Consider the following 25,653-nt stretch of genomic DNA (forward strand, 5'->3'; position numbering starts at 1 on the left):
CTGCTGAAGCGACGTTCTTTGTTCCAGGCAGAGCTCTCAGGGTCTGCAGTCCAGGGCGCGCTCTGCCTATTGCTCTACCCGTTCTGCCCCTGCTGTCCCTCTGCCCGTACCCAGTGGCTTTGTCACGTGCTTTCTCGCAGGAACAGTCAGAGGGGGACACACTGGGAGGGGCACTGCGCACTGGTGGGTTGTTCTCCACGACACTGTGCCCCCTTCCTTCCCGGAAAGCTTCCCCCTGCGTGTGCAAAACGAGTCCCAGCCGGATTTCCGGACACTTGGCCGGTGTGTGTTGCCTGTGCGTGTGCATGTGTGTGCACCCATAGTAGTGAGCTAAGCGTGTGGATTCAGAATCAGACACAGTGATTCAGGCCCTATTTTACCATTACCAGCTTCATGACCTTGAACTAGTTGCCTGACCTCTAAGCCTCAGACTCTTTGTCTTTAAAATGAGAACAAATCACAACAAGAACAGGAACCAGAAAAGGTTGTTGGGGAAATTCGGGGGCCTAAGACCTTTAAAGCATATAGTGATTCGTTCCTAACAGGCACTCGTGAGTGATATTTCCCAGAAAATTACTTCTGTATCCCAATTTTCTAAACACGATTGTCATTAATGATTCTGAAAAAAGTCCCCATAGCAGGCAAAAATGATTAGCAAGTTAATTAATTGTTTGCACTTGTACTCAAAGCTCCAGCTTTTGAATTAAGTTGAGGTCAGCCATGGTCATGCTGGTAGAAGAAAGAACTGGTCGAGGATGGCACCATGTTCCGTGCAAGGCGTGTGAAATTCATACCGTTGGGTGACGCTTACCTGCATGCTTTCATTGAGCAGTGCCTGCGGTCAGGGTGCAAACCGTGCCTTCTCTCTGTGACTAGGACTGTGAGTGAGACCTGGCCACAAACCCTCGTGGGCACGGTCACCTGCGAGCGCCAGCCTTGCCAGGCCCGAACACCATGTGCTCTTCCCTCTCATTTCCTAGAGTCTCCATTCAAAGGGTTTTGTCTCGTCCGGCCAGCGTGGCTCAGTGGTTGAGCATCCACCTATGAACCAGGAGGTCACGGTTCGATTTCAGGTCAGGGCACGTGGTAGGGATTGTGGGCTCGATCCCCAGTGTGGGGTGTGCAGGAAGCAGCCGATCCATGATTCCCTCTCATCACGGATGTCTCTCTTGCTCCTTCCCTCTCCCTTACTTTCTGAAATCAGTAAAAAATATTTTTAAAAGGGTGCTGTCTCTATAGACAAATGGCCTCTCACCCCCAGTTTACCTCCATCCTCAGCCGCAGAAGAATCTACGTGGAACCAAGTGGGGTGGGGGTCGGCTCTGGGTCCCACGTATTCAACACGGGATACGATGCTTGTCTCACCTCGTCCCTGCATCAGCCTGTGCTCGCTGCCAGGTCCCTGCGGGAGGGAGGCCACGGAAACAGGAGCAAACACCGCTTTCCCCAAACATCGTGTGGAATTGGACAGCGGCGGCCAAAAGGCCGCGCGGCATGAATTACAGAAAGCGGGGGTGATGGCATTGTTTGGCGACCGAGTGAAAGCCCTGAGTCATGAGGCCCGCACCAGAGAGGGAAGCAGAGAAGTGCAATTAAAAGGAGAAAAGAGATGTTTGCAGCTGACGCTGGCGCGAGACGGAGGTGGGGGCGGGTGGCCGGGCAGCGGGCCCGTCATGGCTGCAGCGCAGAAGGACGCGCTCTTGCTGGCAGGCGAGGCGGGCGAGAAGGGAGGCCAGCGCTCCGGGAGGCGAGAGAGCGGTGGCAGGGAGGCCTGGTGGGGGCTTTGGGAGTGGGGTAGCGGTAGGGTATGACGGAGAGGTCTGTGTGCAGACAGCTGGAATCGGGGCAAAGCGGTCCCGGCGTGGGGCGGGTCTCTCAGAGCCGTGGGGTCCTGGGGAGGTGCTTCAGGGCACCTTGTGTCTATAGCTGGACCTTCTTGCTGACACCTTCTGACCTGCCCTTTCTAAGGGTTAGAAATGAGTTATTCTAGAGCCAGGCACATGCCTGGGCCAGCGGACATTATGCATATAGGGGCGTGGCTACAGGGGGCGTGGCTACAGGGGGCGTGGCCACGCCGTTGGCATCCCCCCACCCTGTGGGGCCAGCATGGGTTCAAGACCGCGGGGAACCACATTCTGAGCCCCAGACAAACATTTCAGACGGGTCTCGTCCCCCAGATGCTCCCAGAAACAGAGGGAATGCACGGACTTCCATGAAGGAGCGTGACTTATGTACCCCATGCCTGGCACCGCCTGGCATGGACGGGGCACCCCATTAGTGCGTGTTGAGTGGTGAAGGGGTGGAGATTGCCTTACCATATAGTCAAGCTGGGATGCTACCGAGCCTTCTTTTGTTTAGAGAGTGCGTATCTCTTTTGTTCTGTGCTGTAAACCAGCACCCTGAAGTGTGCATGGCATTCCGTGAAATCGTGCAAACTTTGGAGAGTGGAAGAGAACTGACAGTTGGGATTCCAGGGTAACCGACGTGAGCTGGGCTGTTTGGGCCACCAGGGTGCGGTGAGCCAAGCCAGGCCACCTGTCACCAGTACTTGTTGTTTTTTAGAACAATGATTGTATTTATTTATTTTTAAAAATACGTTTTTATTGATTTTAGAGAGAGAGGAAGGGAGAAGGAAAGATAGAAACATCAATGATGAGAGAGTATCACCGATCGGCTGCCTTCTGCACATCCCCTAGTGGGGATCCAGCCCCCAACCCGGGCATGTGTCCTGACCGGGACACGAACCGTGACCTCCTGGTTCATAGGTCAATGCTCAACCACTGAGCTATGCTAGCTGGGAAAGACTTTTCAATATTTGAAATACCTATATCTAGAGACGAGTGAAGTTTTTGTGGGTTCTGCCTCCTTTAATCAAATTACTTCCGTTTATTCTCGGGTTCATTCAACAACTATTTACTGAGCGCCTACTATGTCCCAGGCATTTTGCTTGCACCAGGGACACAGAGAGAAAGGCCGTGGTTGGACTGTTAGGGTGCCCGCGGTCTCAGAGGAAGCCAGGCTGTCCACAGACGGATTATTTAACTGTGTGACACGTGCTGAAGTAAAGGGGTGGACAACTCCGGGACGTGTGAGGGGAAGCCAGCAGTGTGGAGGGGGCGGTCAGGAGGGCTCTGAGGGGGAGTCACGGAGGAGGAGGAGTCTGCCAGGAATTCCGGGAGGAGCCATAGGGTCCAGGAAGCCTGTCTCTGCGAGAGCTCATTCCACATCAACTCAGCACCCCGTGGCTGGAGGCTGGGAATAGAACCGTGGCCAAGCAGATGGGCCCTCGACTTCACCGGCTGTGTGGACTGTGTGCCATCAGATTCCACATCAGAGAAGCCCTCCAGGTGTGATGGGGAAGGGAGCCAGGAGTCCCAACGTCTGCCCAGATGTGGAGTGGGGTCCTTCCCGGGCGGCTGGCCTGGCCGCGCATTGGGCAGGGAGAGGGACTCGCAGGCACCCACGTGTACTGAGAAGGGGAGCTGGTGCCCCTTCAGCACTGGGCACCGTGCACCCTGCCCTTCTTTCTCTGCTGGACAAACAGTGGCCACAGGACTGGGCCAGGGCGGCAGCTGCCCGTGTGTTGCAGGGGTGGCAGGTCCAGATCTCCCTGGTCCGCCCACCTGTCTCCGGAAGAGGCTGGGGAGGGGGGGTGGCGGGTGCACAGGAAGCCGGAGCAGGAGCAGGGAGCTGGGCGCCGCTTAGAGAAGGCCCATCTGCCTCCCCATCCAGGCTTCTGACTGTAATGTTCAAATGTTCCTCATTATTTTCCTTGGATGAGGTTGGTATCCTGATGATATTAATTATTCTTAAAGGTCAACAGCGCTCTTTCGAATCCCCTTCTGTTCTAGCCCGTAATCAGTTAATTAATTGGAAACCGTTTAGCAGCGTCTGCGAGCGCGGTGGGTGTCTGGTGTGAGGTTTCTAGTTGGTTCCCACCACGTGCCCGTTGCTCCCAAGGATTGAGGAACGGAGCCTGGGCCCCACCCCGGCCGACCCCCTGCTTGGTTCCGGACGCTTTAGAAGTGTGGCCTTATCAGCTTTCTTCTTTGTGAATGTGGCCAGTGTTTGTAGCCCATTTCCACTGGGCACCTGCGTGTGGCAGGCACGGTGTGGGGCGCCCGTGTGTTATTTTAGTCAGTTTTCACCATCAGATAAATGTGCCCATTTTCGAGGAGAGAAGGGTGAGGCTCAGCCAACCATTGCAGAGCTAGCAAGTGGCCAAGGAGGACGGAGGCATCTGGGAGCCTGGTGCCCTTGTTTGCTGTGGTGCTGGTGCCCTGGGGCGTCTGGCGGGGGGCTGTTCTCTGGGAGATGGGTCTGGGTTAGAATCCTGGTCCAGGCCCTGCTGGTTCATCACTGGCACCAGCATGTGACAGGAGCTGGGCTCAGGGTCTGCGCATTCACTCCTCTCAAAAACCTGACATGTGCAGTGGGGATGCCTTGGCAGCTGGAGGGCAGTGGTTGGGTGTCAGCCTATGAACCAGGAGGTCAGGGTTCAATTCCTGGTCAGAGCTCCTGCCCGGGTTGTGGGCTCCATCCCCAGGAGGGGGCGTGCAGGAGGCAGCCGATCCATGATTCTCTCTCATCATTGGTGTTTCTCTGTCTCCCTCATCCTTCCTCTCTGAAATCAATAAAAAAAATTTTTAAAAAATCAATAGAACAATATCCTAGGGTGAGGATTAGCAACAAAAATGTCACTAGTCAGTCGGTGGTCCTGGAAGGGGCTCCCGGACCACCCCCCTCGCCCGGAGCAGCCCAGCAAAGCCAGCCCCACTGACAGTGGCTCTGACGCCGGAGCTGCAGAGCTTCTCCCGATGCGTCCCCAGACCCACAGGTGGCCGCTTGCAGGAGGGCTGGGGCCTCAGGAGGTTTCTTCAGAGAGAGGCCCAGAGCAGCTCTCTCTCACGATGTGCTGTGTGGAGAGCCATGGGCTGTCCCTCGGCCCCAGGAGAGCTCTCAGAAGGGACAGGTGTCCCCGCCAGCTGTCATTAGCAGGATCCGCCTCCTGCCTCCTGGAGAGCAAGGGGCCCTGGCCACCCCCTCCCGCCCGCTCTCCGCTCCCCGGCACCACCCGCCCCGCCACAGCTCCAGGCAGCGTCCTCAGTCCTCACCGGCAGCCAGTCTGCCCTGGCTCCCGCCCCCTCGATAGCTCCTGCTCTCCCTGCAGTCGGGAAGGGCACAGTTCCTTGGTTTTCCCACAGACGCTCTGGGCCTCCGCTTTTCTGTTGTCAGAACGGTTCTCGAGTGAGGACCAGCGTGATGTCCTGGCTCTGCCACCGCGACGCGGTTCACTGTGGAGTCTCCTGGGGCCCGGCCCACTCCGCCCCTGCGAGGGCACCGCTGGGATGCCCACTGTCGCCAGGCGTGCCCCCTGGGCCCCAGAGGCAGCTCACCTGCTTTGGGGAGATGAGCTTTTGGTTGATTTGCCTGCAAAGGGCAAGATCCCCCTGTCCATGTTGCTTCGTTGAGCTGGGATTTTGTTGACGCTTGAATTCAGCCGGCGTAGCCTGGGTCTCGGGTATTTGCTCTAATGGGCTTGGACTTGTGGCGACTGGAGATGGGCAGATAAGAGAGAGGCGCCAGGCATGGAAAATGATAGATGGTAGAGATCAGCCAAAGAACATGCGTGCGTATACGCGTAACCCTGGGCACAGACAATAGGGTGGTGAGGGCCGGGGGCGGGCGGGGGCAGGCTAGAAGGGTCACCGGAGGAAAAAAGGGGCATCTGTAATACTTTTAACAATAAAGATTTTAAAAAATAAAGTAAAAAATAAATGTCACACTAAAGGAAAAGGAAAGATAGATTGTGCAAGGGCCAGGCATAGTGCCAGCTCCTTTCTGTACCCGATCTGCCGTACCCCGTTTATCCTCACCACAACTCAGATGGCCTGCCCTGCTGCGATCCCCAACGTGCATGTGGGCAAACGGAGGCACAGACGGTCAAGTAACTCCCCGGGTCACAGAGCTTGGAGCTCAGCGGCCGGCAGGGCACAGGGCCCACATGATGCTGGCGGTGGGAATTCCGTGGCGTTGGCTGCGTCTTTGCTGAGCGCTCACTGTACTTCAGCTGCTGTACAGGCGGTCAGACTGACCAGCAATGGTCCCCTTCAAGAGACGCCGTCTGACGGGGGAGGGCAGCACACGCACAGCTGTCACTCAAAGCCAGCCGTCGGCAATGTGGGCAGTAGTGGGCGCCCAGGCACAGAGCAGGAGGAGAGAGAGGAGGGCACGTTTTCAGAGGGGTGGCAGCTGTGCCCTCGGGGTGCAGGGAGCACCGGGTGCAGGGCACAGAGGTGGGGAGCGCCAGGAAGCTCTGAGGGGCAGCCAGCACGGCACACCCTCTGTTGATCAGGAGGTGGGGAGTGAAGAACGGGGAGAGAGGTGGGTGGGGGACTCTCTCTGGGTCGGAGGTGGAGGTCATGGCACAGAAAGCCCTGGGCTTCCAGGGGAGTCTGCCCTGAGCTCTCCAGCCCGGGAGGTGCTGGGGGCAACTGGAGGGCTTCCCTTCCAGCGAGCCGCGGGGCTGCTGGACTGGGGACAGGTCGCATCCAGGCAGGGCACCTGACTTTACATTGGAACTTGTAGTCCGCGTCCCCATCTGCTGCCTGCTCCTCTCCGCTGATGCCCCGGGGAGCGCGGCCTTTACGGATGGCCCAGCGCCGCCCCGTCCGTCACGGTGCCCTGGCCGCCACGGCCACGCGCACTTGACATGCGGCCAGTCCACGCTGAGCGCCGTGAGTGCGGAATGCACATGGATTTCACAGCCACCGTTCCCAGAAAGACAGAAGATGAAATATCTAGTATTTTCTTATTGATCACAGGTCGAGCTGCTGATGTTTTGGATTTATTGGCTCCAGTAAAAGACATGAATTCAGCTTCTTTCGTTCCACTTTTTAAAATGTGACGACGCGTCAGTTCTGAGCAGCGTATGTGGCTCACTTTCTATTTCTGTTGGCAAGGCCAGGGGCTGGCACACTTTCTGTCTCTGAAAGGCCACACGCTACAGCTTTGTGGGCCATTTGGTCTCCGCCGCCACGACTCGACTCTGCCTCTCGAATGCAGGATTGAGCTGTATTAGTTTTCTCTTGCTGCTGTGACGAGTTACCAGGAACCGTGTGGCTTGGAAGCACTAATGTGTTGTCTCACACGCCTGTAGATTAGACGCCCACACGGGTGTCTCTGGGCTACAACCCGGGTCTCGGCAGGGCTGTGCTCCCATAGGAGGCTCTTGGGAGCGTCGGTTTCCTGCTCTCCCGGCTCCCGGAGGCTGCCCCCAGTCCTTGGCTTGTGGCCTCTTCCATCATCTCTCTGTCCTTCGCTCACGGTCGCATCTCTCTCCCTGAGCTTCTGTCTGCCTCCCTCTTCTGCTCTTAGGGACCCTGTGATTACATTGGGGCCACGGGATAAGGAAGGTCCATTCTCTTACTCCCCAGGGAGTTTCGGGCCCAGCAGGGCGGCAAGCATGTAGCTCCCGGAAGCATGTAGCTCCCCAACCAGGAAGCTCTCCCAGCCCCTCCTTTTGGGTTTTCACGGAGGCTTGCTGACCTTGAGTCACGGCCTTGGGTGACCGGTTCACCTGCCACCCTCCTTCCTGGAGCTCGGGGGGTGGGACTAAAGGTTCAACCCCTGTTCATGGTTTTCCTGGCAGCCACCCCCAGCTGGTGGGGGTTTCCACACTCACCTCCCTCTCTGAGGTGATTTCAGGAACTGAGGACAAGAGACCAGATATGTATTTTTAAAATATATATTTATTGATTTCAGAGAGAAAGGGAGGAGAGAGAGAGAAACATCAATGACGAGAGAGAATCATTGATGGGCTGCCTCCTGCACGCCCCCCTACTGGGGATGGAGCCCGCAGCCTGGCCATGGGCCCTGACCGGGAATTGAAATGTGACCTCCTGGTTCATAGGTCGATGCTCAGCCCCTGAGCCACACCCTGGTGAGACCAAATGTTATAACAAAAGGTGCCCTGATTGTGCTTCTCTCTCAGGAAACCACAAGGGTTTGGGCAGCTGTGAGCCAGGAATAATGGACAAAGACCAAACATCTATTTCTTATCACAACCATCATTTCTCTAGACACGCCCTGTGGGTGATATTTCTGCTGGACTCTTCGTGGAGAAACCTCTGTGGCCCAGTGAGTGTGAGAGCCTCGGGCCAGGTCCTTCCTTCAGAAAGGCTCTGAGAAGGCGTGCAGGGCAAGCCCGTTTGATTTTGTTCAGTACGACATTTTTCAAGCAGCATGAATTTTTTTTCCCCTCTTTTAATCCCCATTAATACTCTGCAGACCTCGATTCCCAGGAACTCGCTCTGGGAAACCCTGGCGTAGCCCCGCACAGGGCCGTGGGGAAGAGCTGCCCCAGCCTCCTGATCGAAGGTCAGGACACCAGTCATGCCACTTGAGATCTGATTAGAGAAAGCATTTTGGCTTCATTAAGGTTCATTACATGAGCCATCCAGTGCCATTTAGCTGAATAAAAACGGCTCAAATGGCTTTAGCCCCCACCCCCTTTTAGAGCAATTTAATTGAGGAAAAGCAAACATGTCAGTGATGCAGACAAATATCTCTTGGCCTTCGAGGGGAACATCGCAGGCTCTGGGTTTTCGGGGGCCGGCAGCAGGCCTTGGTGACGAGATGGCGTGGTGTCGGTGAGGAGGTGTCAGGTCCCCGCTCACGGAGACGCGGGCGGCATCTGGCAGCCTCCTCCTTCTCCCGCGGGCTGTTCCTTCCACGCGCACTCTCCGTGGGGCTGGGGCTGCCCAGGGGGGCGGGGGGGGGTGCTCCTTCCCTGACCTTTCCTCCAGGGTCTTCAGCAGTTTCAGAAGAACCCACCCGTCATGGAGGGCCAGTGGGCTGCTGCTTCCAGGGGGAGATGAGAAGAAGACGGACAGACAGACAGCTGAGGGGCTGGTGGGTCTCCAGGGAAGGAGAATGGCACCTTTCCCAGGGCTGCCTTCGTGGGTGAAGGAAATGAGGTTTATATCATGTGCTTGCAGCCTGTGAGCCACAGGCCCTGGCCACCCGTGAGCCGGGTGGGGCGGCCTTGCTGGTGTCTGGCCAGCTGTACTTGGTGCTCTGAGCCCACACTGCACTCAGGAAAGAGTCTTCTGTAAGAGCAGGGAGATCCCTGCAGAGGTCAGGGACCGTGGCATTCGCCTCTGAGGCAAGCGGAACAGACCGCTGGTCTGGTCTCTCTCTGAACAGGAGGAGACTGGCGTGCCTGGGGAAGCTGACCGAGTGGACAGAGAGCAGATGGGGGCTCAGGGGCTGGAAGCTAGAGTGACCGGGCGCGGACGGAGGGAAGGAGGGAGGGACAGACTCCTGACATGGAGCTTTCAGGGGTCGCAGCTGGACAGTCAACCTGGAGTCGATGCTGCGGGGGCTTCTCCTTCTGCCCAAGGGCTGGAGGCACCGGAAGCCGCGGCCCTGGGTGAGCAGCACCCGCCGCGGTGTCCCCACCCCGCCCTCTCTAACGTGTACGATAATGCGATTCCTTGTTCTTTATTTGCCTGGAATGCCTGTTATTTTAGTTCTTTCAGAATCCAATTTTCTCGTGACATTTCTGCCTAACATAGCAAAGCATGACCTTTGCCAAGGGCACTGCCGGCCGCCTGCACCTGCCTCGGCCCCGACGGTCCTCCTGCCCCACCCGGGCCACTCGGGTCTCGCCCCCTCATCCCCCTCCGGCTTCTGTTCCCAGGGCTCAGCGATCCGATCCGGTTCCGGTGCTGAGGGCTTGGTTCAGGGCGCGCTGGGGTGGGGTGGACAGCGTGGGGTGCTGGCCGTGTCCGAAATGTGCTGCCACCCATGCTGCTGTGGGGGGGCCGCCGACCAGGGAAAGACTCGCCCTGGTGAATCCCTCACATGGACTGGGACATCGCAGGGGCTAGTGGTGATGGAGACTCAGAGGCTGATACCGAGCTTGTTGCCCTTGACCAAGGGGTCCCTGCCCTTCTCCGCCGGCCCCTGCACCCTCGGCACGGGGGCTCCCTCCCCATCAGCCACGGGCTGTCCCCGAAGACAGGGCTGCCTCAGAGGGGAAGGGCCAGCCCCGGCCCCAGGCTGACCTGTGTTCGAACGCCTGCTCCTGGGTGAGCTGTGGTGCTCGGGGTCCCACGGCCATCGGATGCTCCCCATGGCTGCCCAGCGGGCACCTCAGCATTTGCCAGGGGGGCCCTCAGTCCCCCCAGGCGTGACCTGGGCAGCTTTCCTCATGTCACTGATGCCGCCACCGCTCCCCGGGCTGCTCAGGGCCCTCTCCTTCCTCTGCCAGTTCCAACCCAGTAGGAAGTCCTGGCGGCTCCACCCCCAGCACCTCAACTCCATCCCCTGCTGACCTCTGCTCCCCCTCCTCGCCTGCAGCAGCGCAGCCGCCTCCTGAGTGTGCCCAGTGTTGTCCTCAGTTCTTAGAAATGCCCATAAGATCCTGCCCTGCCCTACAGAACCCCCTATCGCCTCCCCTGGCTCCCTAAAATACAGCCCAACTCCCTGCCATGCCAGCAAGGTGGGGCGGCACGTCCCCCTCCTCCTCACCCCAGACCCCTCTCCTCTCTGCCCAGGCCCCGCTCAGGCCTGGGCCCACGCTCCCTCCGCTTCCTGGAGCACTGCTCCCTGGCACGGCCCCTTCCCCCCTTCTCCTCCAGCTCCCCTGTGACCCACAGGGGCCACTGCGCTGGCCCGTGCCCAGCTGCCAGCGCCCTCTCCTGCCCAGTTCCTGGCCTCGCTGGGTCTGTCCCCGGCCTCTGCTCAGCACAGCTGCAGTTCTCGTGGCTCCTCATTCTTACCTCCAGCGCCAGTTCTGGAGGCCCTATCAGCCGTCCACCCCCGCCTTCCTCAGGGAAGCCTATATTTGTCTCTACGCAAATATTTGTGGGAGAAGCCCTCTAAATATAGACGCACCTGTGAGCTTACGCGCATACGGGTGTGTGTGTGTGTGTGTGTGTGTGTGTGTGTGTTAGCAGGTCTCTGTTTGCATCTATTACCGCACGTCTAATAGACACAAACACACACATTGTGTGTGCGCGTGCGCGTGCAGGTGTTCACCTGAGTGTGTCCTGACCCATTATCGCTGCCAGATGAGAGCGGTGCTCCTGGGGCCACTCAGCTCCAGCAGCGCAGAATGGCTGCCCCTACAGCCGCGATCACATCCCAGGGTGTTTGCTGGGCCCGGCAGATAATAGTGGTGGGTGTCGCTTCTTTCATTCGAAGACGGATGGCTGCTCCTCTCCCCTGTCCATCCTAATGAGGACAATTAAGTAGCCATTAGGGGGAGAAAGGAAGTGTGAACAAAGGCTGATGTCTGGATCAGCGAGGGCGTCCCTGCCGGGAGGGACTGGCTAGCGGGGAGGCAGGCGCTGTGTACAGTTTCCTTACGAGGGTTGGGGGTGAAAGGTTCGGAGTTCCCGTTGTGAGAAGCCCTAGCGACCTATAGCACAGCGCCCTGCACGGTTAGCATGCTCTATTATATGCGCCAGCATCTGTCAGGAGGGTACAGCTCATGCTAAATGTTGGCATCACAAAAAGAGAGGGGGCCCTGGCCGGTGGATAGAGCATCGGCCTGCGGACTGGAGGGTCCCGGGTTTGATTCCGGTCAAGGGCATGTGCTTTGGTTGCAGGCTCCATCCCCTGGTCAGGGTACGGAAGGCAACCGATCGATGTATCTCTCTCACATTGATGCTTCTCTTTCTCTGTCTCTCCCCCTCCCTTCCACTCTCTCTCTCTCTCTCAAAAAAAAAAAAAAAAAAAAAAAAAGAGGGGAAGGAAACTGTTAGTTAGAGGTGATAGATAGTTCAGTGGATGGCATTGTGGATGGTGATGGTTTCGTGGAGTGTACTCACCTTCAAACTCAAAGCGTCGGCTTGCAGACTGAAGGGTCCTGGGTTCAATTCCCGGTCAAGGGCACATGCCCCGGTTGCGGGCTCGATCCCCAGGAGGAGGCGTGTAGGAGGCAGCCGATCCATGATTCTCTCTCATCATTCATGTTTCTCTCCCTCTCTCCCTCTCTATTCCTCTCTGAAATCAATAAAAAAAATTTTTTTTAAAAAGAGAAAAATTTTTACTAGTGAAACCTAGCCCTTTGAAAGGCTTCAGAATCCCCTCCAAACCTGGCCTACGGCCTGGACTAGTGGCAGGCGGATGGATCGCAGGATGAGGCAAAGGAGGAGAACGATCAAGCCGGCGGGCCCCCATGCAGTGGCCATGCCTGCCCCCAGAGCACCGTCTGGGCCAGAGTTCCCCTTTAATTCCCCCTTTTTCTGTCTCTCCCGCAGAAACCTGTCGAGTAACCGGCTCACCACACTGTCCTGGCAGCTCTTCCAGACGCTGAGTCTGCGGGAATTGTAAGTCTGGTGTGGGAGGCCCAGCCTGGCGGAGTGGTGGTGGAGGTTGGGTGGGGCGTGTCGCAGCGGAGCCACCCAGGGCTGGGCGCCACCTGAAGGGGCTGCTGGGGTTGGTGACAGGTGTACCATGTTCAGCGAGAGCCCGCCCGCCCGCCGCTTGATTTCGGATGCTCTTTCCGGCACCTCACAGCTCCTAAGACGGGAATCTCGCTCTCAGCGGGACCCATTTTTGTCATCGCTGGGTGATCAGTGCTCACGGCACGGATGTTTGTAGCAGGAAAGGGCATTGATCCGTTTATGGTAAATAACACGGATACTGTCGAACCTTGTAGAGCGGATCAGGCGTGCTTTCGTTTCCCGGACCTTAGCTTTACTGCCACCAGCATCCTGGGCGGCAGGCGGATGCTGCTTCCGTATGCAGTGGCCGCTACACGTTCAGGCGTGGGTTCTGAGCCCAGAGAGTCATAGAAGACGCAGCCAGATCACACCGCGAGGGCCTGGCAGAGCCGGGCCCCGACCCCGGGCCTCTGACCTCCGTTTGCTCGTCTTTCCCGCCTCCCATTCTCTGCCAGCCTGTCTGGCTAGAGCGTGGGCATCGGTCTGCCTGTGGTCTGCTTAGCTTTGCGGCGTTTCTAGGCGGATCAGTGCCCCTCTTCCCCGGCCAGACACATGATGGGCGGGTGAGTGGAAATTCGTGAGCGCTGCCGAACCAAATAGCTCCTGTTGGTGTGTGAGTCATTGGGTCATCTCTGTCCGAGGGACAGCATGTGATGTTGAGGGAATCAACCAGGGAATTCATTGCGAAGGAGCTGGGGGGCATAAACTTAGGGAGCCAGGTTTCCAGAGACTCAGCTCCTGCTCCCTGTGGCTGGTGACTCAGGCCCAGGTCCCTGCATGCAGACTGCCTCTTCGCCTTCACCACAGACAGTGGCTGGGAGCCTGCCACGCGGTGGCCTTTAGCACGTGTCCTTCCAAGCTGGTCTGGCCCGAGTTCCTTTTCCGACCCAGCGTTGGGGGAGGGGAACACTTCCATCCAGCATCCCAGCAGCCCATCACCCGCTGGTCGTGTCTACCCTGCTCACCCCATGGGCATAGTGCCCTCGAGGCTTAAGGCCCCGCCAGGGCCGGGCAGGGCACGGACCGTCTCGTTGCCCGTGTCGGAGAGCTCGGGCAGTCCTGCTGCAGGTTGCTTTCCTTTCTCAGGACTTTGCCGTCCCACCGGCTGCTCCTCTTGTGTGGGCACAATAGGCATGGGGATCAGGGTTCCTTAGTCCCGTGGGGCTGTGACCAGGGGCACACCAGTAGGAACTCCTACCCGAGCTCGGAACAAGGTAAGTGTATACGTATTTGTGTATAAAGCACTGAAACGCTAGACGGTCACAGACATCTGACGGTCAGGTGGTTACACACCAGTGTTGTCTGCGTTCCCATCTTTGAAGGTAGAAAAGCCCTCAGAGGTAACTCAACAGGATGGTGCCGTTGCTAACGCTGTTTCTAAGGACTCACTCTGGGCGGCACTGGGCCAGCCAGTCTATCGAGTGTTGGGTGGAACTTGCTTCAGTCCTTACAGAAATTCTATAGGGAGGAATTATTACTGTCATTCACACTGGGGACACTGAGGTACTTAGGTTAAGTATCTTGTGTAAGGTCACCCATTAACTCAGTGGGTAGCCAGTGGACTCAAGCTCTTGACCACTGTGCTCAGCTATCTCCCAACTTCTTTAAAAATTGCATTTATTGGGGTGACATTGGCTAATAAAATTATATAGGTTTCAGGGGTACAATTCTATAACACGTCGTCCATACAGTGTATTGTGTGCTCAGCACCCCAAGTCAGATCTCCTTCCGTCATCATCTGTCCACCCTTTATCCTCATCTACCGCCCGCCTCCCCGTCCTCCTTTCCCAGCGTTTTCCGTCGTCTGTTTCCAATCCATGGATCTGTTCTACGATAATTTTCAAAGAATGAATGATGGCGCTTTTTCCATATGTGGCCCTAGGAGTGACCAGGGGCCCTGACATAAGTGAGCTAATTATGGGCTCTCTTTTGGGGGAGTCTTGCATCAACTTACCCTGGAGTGCCTGAGCCCCGCACCTGTGGGCGGCCAGGGACAGATGTTCTCTCCTGGGGACACCTGGGGCCTGCAGGTGCCTACACTATTGAGAAAACGTTCAGAAAAATCAATGGATGTGAAATCCGTGGCGTGCTGTCCTGGCGACCAGTTCCGTGGAGTTTTAGAGACAGTTGTTCGAGGATATATATTTAAAGCCAATGCCAGGCTCCTCCCAGAGGATCATGGGATTCTGCATTCATCTCTGCCCGGGATCGATTCTCCGTGCGCGGCATGTGACTTATGGAGGAATGAAGACATTGGTCCGCGCGAGTCAGTGCGTGAGCCCCTGTCCACAGAGCTTTTCATTCTGTCGCGCTGTTAAATAGGGTAAGAATTCACTTGTAAGATAAAGAAGCCCCTCTGAGGCGCAGTCGCCCTGGCAGGGGTCTATTTTTTGAGGAAGAATTGAGTGGCCAGAGTGGAAAATTTATCTTTTGGCCGGAGGGGCCGCGTGTTGGCTCTTGGCTGTGGCGATGATTAAAATCCAAACAATCTCAGTTCCTGGCCCGCGGGAGAGGGGGCAGTGTTTTCTTGTCCGACGTCCTGATTAGTCCACATGGCACCATCTGCCAGGAGCCGTCAGGCTGCCAGGGTCTGCCCGTGGGCCTGTGGGCCTGTGGGCCTGTGGGCCTGTGGGCAGGGTGCGGGGTGGGCCGGCTCTTTGTAGGAAGTTAGAATTTCGCCCTGGAGGAGAGGCTGGAGGAGATGGCTCTGTGCGCTGTGGCAGCCAGAAGGGTGAGGTCGAGGCTCAAGTGGCACCGAGGGCAAACTAGGGCATCCAGCCATTTCTTGCTTTTTAAAAATACCTTTTTATTGAATTCAGAGAGGAAGGGAGAGGGAGAGAGAGATAGAAACATCAATGATGAGAGAATCTTGGATCGGCTGCCGCCTGCACGCCCTCTATTGGGGATGGAGCCTGCAACCCGGGCATGTACCCTGACCGGGAATGGAACCCTGACCTCCTGGTTCATGGGGTGATGGCCAGGCCCTTTCTCGGTTACTTTTGCACGAGATGGAGGCTGTGGTCTTGGCCCTGCCCCTGGCCCAGGTTGTGTCTCTCTCGCTGAGAGGACTGGCAGCGCCTTCAGAGTTGTCAGCACTGTTCCAGGCCTGGCTTGGAGGAGATGCGAGTTGGCGTTGCTCAGTGCTCTCAGAAGTTTCTGGTTAAGGCAAGATGGTGTTTTTTCTTCCAGGGAAGACTGGAACTGCCTGGCAGAAATCGGAGCAAGAATCCGAGATTATCTTAGAGATAATGAATTGGCAGGAGAGACCCTTGGATTCTGTGTCCCATGATGTAATTTAGGCGAGAGGCACGGAGGATAGAAACTGACGGCACAGAACCCTCCGGAAACACCCCGGGGACCGTTCCCTTCATGCCCTGCACACACGGCAGGCGTGATTCACATAGATTGGAGTACTTCATTTTCTTAAAGCAAAGTGATCGCTACTCCTGCTACAGTTTGCAGATTTAATCGACGTGGTGAAGGGTTAGCTGCGTGTCGGGAATGGGTTTGAGCTATCCTGGCGCTGTCCTCTCCCAGTCCTGCCGTGACCACTCCCCACGGGTCTCTGAGAAGTCACTGAGCCGTCATGTTCATAATAGTGCAGTCATCATCATCATCATCTTGGCCTCATTCACAAAGCACGTGAGCACACTTCACTAATCCTCACGATAACTGTGTGAAGAAGGAAGGCCGAGCGCAGTTGTCCCCATTTTACAGACGGGAAAACAGAGCCTGGAGAATTAAGGTCCCGGCTGTACTGCTTTCCCAGCGCTGCCGTCCCGTCTCACCACTAATCTGGTGGCTTAAATGAACAGAAACCGCTTCTCTCACTGCTCTGGGGGCCAGAGTCCAAAATCAAGACCCAGCAGGGCACACTCCCCAGAGGCTCACGGGAGCTCATCTTTCCTGCCGTTTCCAGCCTCCCGGCTCCTGGGTCCTTGGGTTGGAGCACTGGCGTCCGTCTTCTCACGCTGTCTGTGCGTCCTTCCCATCATCTCGTCTTTGGTCTCTCTCCCCACTCTCCCTCATAAAGATGCCCATCATTGGATTTAGGGTCCACCCTCCATCCAGAATGACCTCATCCCACGATCCTTGACGTGATTACGCCTGTGAAGACCGTGTTTCTAACGCAGGCTACCTTCACGGGCGCTGGGGATGGGACTCGGCGTGTCCTCTGGGCCGGGGGACACTGGTCAGTGCACGCTGGCTCCACCCAGGTCTTCTGGGTGCTTTTCCTGCCACCGGACTGTGTTGTCGGGAGGCCTGTGCTGGCCCTTGGCCCTGTGGGCATGGGCTCCTCCGTGACAGCAGACCTGGTCCCTTCCTCAGTTTCCACGTCCTGGCCCTGCCCGAGGGCTGCCCCCGGCAGCCGTGCTGTGGGGGAGGGGAAACCAGAGGCAACTGCGGAGCATCCAGGCTTCCTCAACGCCCAGCCTTGGCCGAGGCCCCCAGCGGAGTGTCTGGTGCCCATGCCCCGGGGGCCGAGTGAATCTGTGGGAGCCCCCAGGGCCCTGCCATTAGTCCCGAGCCATCTGGGGGCAGGGCTGGGTGTGGGCCACCCGCATTATTGATGAGAGGGGGGCTGCCCTGGAGGGTCCCTGTCTGTCCCTGCAGCCTGGCTGAGCTCCTGGCTGGGGCCCTGGTCTCCTGGGCCTGCCCTGCTCTGCCCCTGCCCTTCCCTCTGCCTGAGCCCTGCCCTCAGGATCGCTCAGGAGAGGCCACTGCGGACACCACATGCTTTCTGCTGCGTGTGCCTCCTTGTCTGGGAGGAAACTGCCGACAGTTCCCAGGAGGATCTGGGGCAGAGGCGAGAACGGGTCTCATGTGCGATCCTCCTGCTGGATCAGGTCCTAGAGGAAAGCGTGGAAGGAAACGAAGGTGCTGTTCGTGGGCCGAGCTGGCCTGTCTTAGACACAGACCGCTCACCTACCTCCCCCGCCCCCGGGAGGAGCCCGCCTCGGCTCAGGAGTCCCCTCCCCTCTCCTTGCCCACAGGAGGCTGGAGCAGAACTTCTTCAACTGCAGCTGTGACATCCGCTGGATGCAGCTGTGGCAGGAGCAGGGTGAGGCCAAGCTGAACAGCCAGCACCTCTACTGCATCAGCGCCGAGGGCTCCCAGCTGCCCCTGTTCCGCATGAACATCAGCCAGTGTGGTGAGTGCGCCGCCCGCCGCCCTAGGGGCCCTCAGACTCCAGAGAGGGCGCCCCCTCCCTTTCGCCCTCCCCGCCTTGAACTCAGCCCTGGCGCAGATCTGGCTCATCTCTCCCCTCCTGGGCATCCCTGTCCCCTCCTGAGCCGCCAGGCGGAGGCTGGCTTCGGGAATGCAGAGGGGTTCAGTGCGCCCCTTCTCATCAGACCCCAGTACCTCCTGCCTGGGAGTCGCTTGCCAGCCAGACCTGAGCACGTGTCTCCTCGCAGTGTGGGCCCCGACCTTCTGTATCAGGGCCATCTCAGGTGCTTCTAGAAAAGCGGGTGCCTGGGCCCAAGCACAGACCGCAATCTCAGGATGCCTGGGGTCCCCAGGATCTCAGAGCTCATTTTGGGGGACCAGCTCCCCAGGAGGAGCTGTCACCTGACTTCTGGTCCGTGCCGTGTGGGGGAGTCCAACCACAGCGGCTTCTAGTCCGAGGGTGACGTCGCTGGGGAGGCGGTGTCCGGCCTCCCGAGAGCTCCAGCGGGTGGTGTGGAGTCACTGTTGGGGCCACGTGTTGGGAGTCAGTGTCTGCCTGTCCTCTCCGCCCTGTCCGCCCTCCAGACATCCCGGAGATCAGCGTGAGCCACGTGAACCTGACCGTGCGGGAGGGCGACAACGCTGTCATCACGTGCAACGGCTCTGGCTCGCCCCTGCCCGATGTGGACTGGATGGTCACCGGGCTGCAGTCCATCAACACCCACCAGGTAGGCACCTGGGCCCGGGCTGCACCAGGAGGCTGGGCCCCACCACCTCTTAGTCTGAATGAGACGCAAGAATCCAAGCCAGAGACGGGAAGAGAGGGAAGTAGAGGGACAGTCGTGGTCCCGTCTCTCTGGGAGGGACACGGAGACGTGCTCTTAGACATGCTATGAAACTGCTAAGCACCTTAGTTTCTGCACCTGTGAAATGGGTACAGTGCTGCCATGCACCTCAGCGGGTACATGGGAGGCTGCGCGAGCCCTTGACTGAGAGAGCCTGGCCCTCGGTCAGTGCGCATTCGCCGGATGAGCCTCCTTTACCTTCCACTCAGTTTTTCCTTTTTTTAAAAAATATGTTTTTATTGATTTTTAAGAAAAAGGATGGGAGAGGGACAGAAACATTGATGGGAGAGAAACATGGATCGCCTACCTCCTGCACGCCTCCTACTAGGGATGGAGCCTGCAGTCCGGGCTTTGAATGCCCTGACCTGGAATTGAACTGTGACCTCCTGGTTCATAGGTTGTCGCTCAAGCACTGAGCCACGCCGGCCAGGCTTAGCTTTTCCTTTTGATTCCAGAAGCTGTTTGGGGTGAGGTGGGGGAGCCACCCTTGTGGAAATGGTCTGATTGCCGTCTTTTTACTGGCGTTTTAGACAAACCTGAACTGGACCAATGTGCACGCCATCAACCTGACGCTGGTCAACGTGACGAGCGAGGACAACGGCTTCTCCCTGACGTGCATCGCAGAGAACGTGGTGGGCATGAGCAACGCCAGCGTCGCCCTCACGGTCCACTGTGAGTGGCCGCCATGGAGGGGGTGGCTGTGTGCATGCCGGGCAGGGGGCTGGTCAGCCAGGAGGGGCAAGTCAGTCCTGGGCTAGTGACCCCAGGAAGGGGTGTCCCTGCCTCTCGGACGATGGTGCCTCCCGCTCAGCTGTGCCTTCACGACTCCTGGCCGATCAGGGTGCTCGGGTCGAGATAGACATCTCTTCCTTTCTGTTGGGGGGTGCCTGGGGGGCACCTCTGATTCCCTCAGTCTGTTCGAGCAGGGTGGGGGCGGGAAGTGGGATTCCCGTGCCAGCTCCTGGGAGCTCTGTGTCCTGGCACCAGCTGGCCTCTCCCCCGCAGACCCTCCGCGCGTGGTGAGCCTGGAGGAGCCCGAGCCGCGCCTGGAGCACTGCATCGAGTTCATGGTGCGCGGCAACCCGCCGCCAACCCTGCACTGGCTGCACAACGGACAGCCCCTGCGCGAGTCCAAGATCATCCGCGTGGAGTTCTACCAGGAGGGCGAGGTGTCCGAGGGCTGCCTGCTCTTCAACAAGCCCACCCACTACAACAACGGCAACTACACCCTCATCGCCAAGAACCCGCTGGGCACCGCCAACCAGACCATCAACGGCCACTTCCTCAAGGAGCCCTTCCCAGGTGAGGCCTGCTCTCTGGGGCGCCCTGAGTCCATCCCGGAGTTCCGGGGTGAGGGGCGGGACAGGGGGAGGGAGATGAACGGGGCATGGCAGCAGGAGAGGAAAGACAGCATCCACAGTGATACTGTTACCATGGTAACCAAACATACACGGGAGCGTAGTCAGCCACCCCCAGCATTTTGTGTAAAATAGATGAAGTGTCTGGTTTCCAGTAGCTGTCGCTGTTCAAACCACCACCCCTGAGAAGTACCCAGGTGGGCACAGGAGGGCATGGCATGTTCTGATGGAGAAAGCAGGGTCTTGAGAGTTGGACAAGAAGGGCAGAGGCTCTTGACCCAGCCTTCTCTTTGTCGGGAGACTCTGGGCACAGTCGTTTGCTTTTCGGAGCCTCGATTTCCCGATCTGTGAAATGGGCACGATTGCACTGCTCCCGTCATGATCTTGAAGCTTTTAAATGGCTTACGGTGTATAAAGCACACCGTGATGGTTCTCCGCGCTGCTCCGCGTGTAACGGGCGCGTGAGCCAACCTCCTTGTACTTGCTGGTTAGCGTCCAGGCTTCCAGGTCTGCGCGTGGCCCCTCTCTCCGGCATCTGATGCTGTCACCTGGGATGTCACCACCGTCACCTGCACCCGGGTCATAACTGAAGTAATGAAAGGAAGACCTTTGGATATTTTGGAGGCGATTCTGTCTTTGTCTGGGCGAAAACATGCCAGTTACCTTCCTGACGTGGGAGGAGCTCAGGGGAAGTGGTGTGGCTTCTTCCCTTGGGTTCGGCAGCCGCTGCGTGTCTGTTAAGGAAGCGTGTGTCTCTGACGGCCTTGGCGATTTGTGCTGGGAACATGCTGGGTGATCTCTGGGCCTCCGGTCTCCAGAAACTGTGGGCTCTAATGAGATAAAGGGACGTGTAAAGTCTGGCACCTCTCTCTGTCACGCATGCACACACTCACACACTCACACACACACACAGGCAGGGAGAGGCTGGCTTTGTGCGGCATCTGCTTGTGTGAAGGTGACTGAACAGCCACAGAGAACAGGGAGCAGCGCCAGGCAGCCCCGTTTACCTTCGTGCAAAAAAACACAACCCAACACACCTCGAACTAGACGCTCCGAGAGGGAGACTGGGGAGAAACCAGGCTGCGTGGGAAGCTGCCTTCTTGCCCCTGCCTCCGGGGCATGATGGAGCCACAGCTCATCAGACTCCCCGATGTCTGAGACCCCAGTGATCCTGTTTGGTGCCCCGTTTCCAGCGTCACGCCCACTTGGCCCAGTCCCAGGCCTCAGGAACCTCGCACATGGGCCACACTGGCTTTCTTTTGGGAGGCAGAGCGGTCCTGGCCCCCACCATGGGGGTGGCCTTTGGATGCGCGGGGATGGGGCTCCCAGGGCCCCTTCCTACAGGCTGAGGCACCCTGGGGACCTTATTCCCCGCTCCCCAGGCCAGAGGTCTCAGAGGGCGGGCCAGACCTGCTGGACCAGAAGCCCTGGGGCGGCCCGCAGTCTGTGTCTAACAAGCCCCCAGGTGACTCGGACGCTCCCTGGTTTGTGACCTGCTGTGGGGCGTTTGGTGGACTCTGTCCCCAGGAGGCGAGGGAGGAGGGGGCATCGAGGAGCTCACCTGAAGTCCTTTCCCCCACCAGGGCCACCCTGTGCGAAGGTTTGCTTGTTTTATGCTCCTGGAGGAAGCAGTGGATGATGGAGAGGCAGTGACAGGGAAACGATGGGCCAGTCGTGCCAGTGACAGAGCGGCTAAGCGTTCAGGAGAGTAATTATCTAGGGGACCGGGCGGTGAGCTCACCCGTGCCGAGCCCTGGGTACAAAGGTCTGTGGGTGCCGCGAGGGTGTGGGGACATAATGATCATGTGTGTCGTCCCTCCCCCCCGCCCTCCCCCACTCCAGTCCCCCAGCTCCCTGGCAGGTCAGCACAGACGTTAAGAGCAGGGTTCTGAGCTCGGCTGGTGTGGTTCAGTGGTTGAACATCGACCTAGGAGCCAGGAGGTCACGACCTATTCCCAGTCAGGGCACATGCCCCAGTTGCGGGCTCGATCCCCAATAAGGGGCATGCAGGAGGCACCTGATCAGTGATTCTCTCTCACCATTGATGTTTCTCTCTACCTCTCCCTTCGTCTCTGAAATCAGTAAAAATGTATTCATTAAAAAAGAGCAGCCCAGGCATCTGAAAGGGAATCTGTTTGGGGAGAAATAGCTCTGACAGTGGGGGTCCCTTTTGCTGACTGTTCATGAGCCCGAGACCCACGGAGGGGTGCCAGGAGGTCTCCCCAGTCCCAGGTGCATGTACTTGGCGATATGTGAGCGCTCCCAGGCTCCAGGCAGGGAGCCGAGTGTGCATGGTGATGACGGGAGGACGTGCCCGGTCCCCGGGAGGCTCCATGCAGAGCAGTGGGGGGGGAGGCACCGGATCAGTGATTCTCTCTCACCATTGATGTTTCTCTCTACCTCTCCCTTCGTCTCTGAAATCAGTAAAAATGTATTCATTAAAAAAGAGCAGCCCAGGCATCTGAAAGGGAATCTGTTTGGGGAGAAATAGCTCTGACAGTGGGGGGTCCCTTTTGCTGATAGTTCATGAGCCCGAGACCCACGGAGGGGCGCCAGGAGGTCTCCCCAGCCCCAGGCGCTTGTGCTTGGCGATACATGAGCGCTCCCAGGCTCCAGGCAGGGAGCCGAGCGTGCATGGTGATGACGGGAGGACGTGCCTGGTCCCCGGGAGGCTCCATGCAGAGCAGTGGGGGCTCTGAGTGTGTTGGCACCTCTCCTCTCCGGCTCTGGAGCCAAGGCTACCCCCTCTCCTCCGCCCCCCCAACACCCCACATCAGGCCTTTGGTCACCTGCGGTTTAGAAGAGGGTGGTGGCATGCAGGCACCCTCAGAATTGGGACTCAGCTCTGTTGCTCTCCCCCAGGCCCCACAGAATGACAACAGGCGAGCAACCTGTGAACAGTGCGCGTACGGCACGCAGGGCTCCCTCAGAAGGAGCCTGCACAGAGAGCAGCGCTTTCCGCAGGGTTAGAGGGTGTTTGCTGGCGCAGCTTAACCCAGAGCCTGGTGACAGCGAGGGGTTAGCCAGGCAGAGCACGGGGGACCCGTGCAGGGAAGGATGGATGGAGGGGTGGGTGGGTGGATGGAGGAAGGAGTGCTCACCCCTCAAGGAGGAAGCCGCTGTAGCCGGGCCTGGTTAGACGTGCACATTCTCAGACCCGCCCAGCCCAGACCCGAATCCGACACTCTCGGGGGAGGACCAGTAATCCGCTTCTTTAAAAAAATTTTTAAAAAGATCTTTAACTTTTCTCTTGGAAATAATTTGAGATGAACTCCCCCTCCCCCCAAAACTTACAAAATAGTACAAAGAACTTCCTTCTACCCTTCACCTCACTTCCCCAACTGTTAGCATCTTGTCTAACCGCAGTACAGCGCTCCCATCCAGGGCCTTGGCGAGGGCGTGGCACTGCTATGGAATCTGCAGGCGTCAGTGAAATATTTTTTTAAAAATCTTCATTGGTGAAAGTATTCCATAGCCCCCTTTCCCCCATTGACCCCTCTAGTCCACCCCCCTCCCCCCGCCCCAGACCTTCAGCTCACTGCTGTCTGTGTCCATGGGCTGTGCATGGATGCACGCATGTTCTTTGGTTGTCAGTGGTCCCACGGCCGTCTTTTCCTCCCCAGGACCCAACCAGGGCTGCTCGTTGCACTCAGTTGCCAGGTCACCGTGTTCTCCTTAAATCTGGGCCAGCCTCTCAGTCTTTCTCTGTCTTGCACCGTCGGCGCACTTTTGAAGAATGCTCGCGGGCTGTTTTCTCTCTGCCCGTCTCACCATTCAGGTTCGCCCGATGTGTTCTCATGCCTGAACACAGCAGTGCGTTTTTGGCGAGCACACCACAGACGTGTGCTGCGCCCTCTGTCTTCCCGTCTTATCGCTGGTGATGCTGACCTCATCACTGGGTCAGGGTGGAGTCGGCCAGGTCTCTCCATGGCAAAGTGACCCCTTTCCCTTTGTCTGTAGTAAGGACCGTATGTGGGATGTTTGTAAATACCTTGTTTCGCACTGCTCTCCCACACGTTCATTTTAGCATTCGTTGATGATCCCTGCCTTGAAGTGGTGATTTTTCTATTCTCATCCTTCCCTCTGCATCTACTAACTGGAATTCTACTGCAAGGAAGGGCTTTCTCTTCTTCCTCATTTGTTGAACCAGTTATTTATTTGCTCTTGGTCTGGACTCATGGATATTTATTTTGCCCTGTGGCTTATAACCCATGCGTTCGTTGTCCCTGGCGGCCCTAACAAGGTACCAGAGACGGCGGGGGGAAGGAAGGAAGGGGGAACCTACACAACAGATATTTACTGCTTCACGATTCTGGAGGCTGGATGTCGGAGGTCAGGGTGTCAGCAGGGCTGGTTTCCTGAGGCCTCCCTCCTGGGCTCGCAGGCAGCCGCCTTCTCCCCGTGCCCTCCCAGGGTCTTCCCTCTGTGCGCCTGTGTCCAATCTCCCCTTTTTATAGGGACGCCAGTCGTATTGGATTAGTGCCCACCTGATGACCTCATTTCCACTTAATCATCTCTTTAAAGACTCTGTCTCAGATCGTCGTAGTCTAATGCATTGGGGGTCAGGACTTCCACACATAAATCCGGGGCAGTGTGACTCAGCGTGTGACAACCCGTGGCTGTCGGTTATCATTCTGCTGCTCACCGCTGGGAACTGCCCTCACGGCTCCCTGTCCTTCCTCCACACGGCTCCCTGTCCTTCCTCCACGCCCCACACGGCTCCCTGTCCTTCCTCCACGCCCCATGAATTCCCGAGCACGTCTCACTTTCCAGTGCCACAGAAGGTGCCAGGCACGCCTTGTCCTTTTCCTGAAATGATGTGCTTCTCCCAGGGGCCCTCACTCCTTTCACTGGGGAATCGATGGTGAGCACCCCCAGGGCGACTGTTTCAGGCTGGATTCCGAGACCCTCTGCTCGGGCCCAGGCTCAGATCTGAGTCCCGTTTCCAGATGAGTGAGATTCCGTAGTGAGTTCATTTCTCTCGGCAGTTTCCTTCCCTGTTAAACGGGGATCATCCCGCCTGCCTCCCAGGAGGGTTGTCGGGCGGAGTGGCACGTGACAGAAAGCGTTCAGCACAGCCCCTGGCTCACAGCCGACGTCTTGTGGTGCTGAGCTTCTATCACCAGGCGAGCCCCCGCTGCAGCTGAACAGCGCGTCACACAGTGCCATCGGGGCTGGGATCCTGCAGGCTCCCGAGGACGTCCCAGTGACTGCGCGGATGACCTCCGCGTTCCGCTTGAGGTCACAGCTGGCATTTTCAGGGAAGCCCACGCAGCAGCCTTTCTCTGGGCGCTCGTGTACCAGGGTCCCCAGCACGCCAGCTCCCGGGAGGGAGGAGGGACACGGTCTCAGATTTAACTCCCTGTCCCATAGTTTGGTTCCCAGCCGGGCCATTTCTTGTGAAATCGGGAACTCTGTGTCTTTTTTCTTCTGCCTTTGGAAGACCAGCCTCCTCTGGAGGCAGTGGAGCATGGGGCAGGGGTCACGTGCCCAGGACTTGTTCCCCGTCCCATAGTTTGGTTCCCAGCCAGGCCGGGCCATTTCTTGTGAAATCGGGAACTCTGTGTCTTTTTTCTTCTGCCTTTGGAAGACCAGCCTCCTCTGGAGGCAGTGGAGCATGGGGCAGGGGTCACGTGCCCAGGACTTGGTTCCCAGCTGCTGGGGTCACGTGGGGTCACGGTGAGTGGGGAGGTCGTGGCTTTAAGGTCACAGTGCACCCGCTCGGCTGTCCATGACGCTGCATAACGGCCTCTTTGTCTCTTTTGCAGAGAGCACGGATAACTTCGTCTCCAGTAAGTCCGCTCTGCCTTTTGCTTTGAAGCT

The 25,653-nt window shown here is 57.8% G+C and overlaps 1 protein-coding gene across 2 annotated transcripts in view; it reads left to right on the forward strand.

Annotated features, from left to right (window-relative positions):
* NTRK3 (neurotrophic tyrosine kinase, receptor, type 3) overlaps positions 1-25,653 on the forward strand; it is a 190,140-nt gene that overhangs the window by 74,594 nt on the left and 89,893 nt on the right. For both annotated transcript variants that reach the window (XM_006771749.2, XM_006771750.2), the window contains exons 4-9: positions 12,273-12,341; positions 17,453-17,610; positions 18,213-18,355; positions 19,003-19,144; positions 19,478-19,774; positions 25,599-25,622. In XM_006771749.2, the coding sequence (XP_006771812.1) occupies positions 12,273-12,341; positions 17,453-17,610; positions 18,213-18,355; positions 19,003-19,144; positions 19,478-19,774; positions 25,599-25,622 (833 nt within the window). The remainder of the gene's footprint in view (positions 1-12,272; positions 12,342-17,452; positions 17,611-18,212; positions 18,356-19,002; positions 19,145-19,477; positions 19,775-25,598; positions 25,623-25,653) is intronic.

Source organism: Myotis davidii, unplaced genomic scaffold (assembly GCF_000327345.1).
Source record: "Myotis davidii unplaced genomic scaffold, ASM32734v1 scaffold164, whole genome shotgun sequence".
Taxonomy (NCBI): domain Eukaryota; kingdom Metazoa; phylum Chordata; class Mammalia; order Chiroptera; family Vespertilionidae; genus Myotis; species Myotis davidii.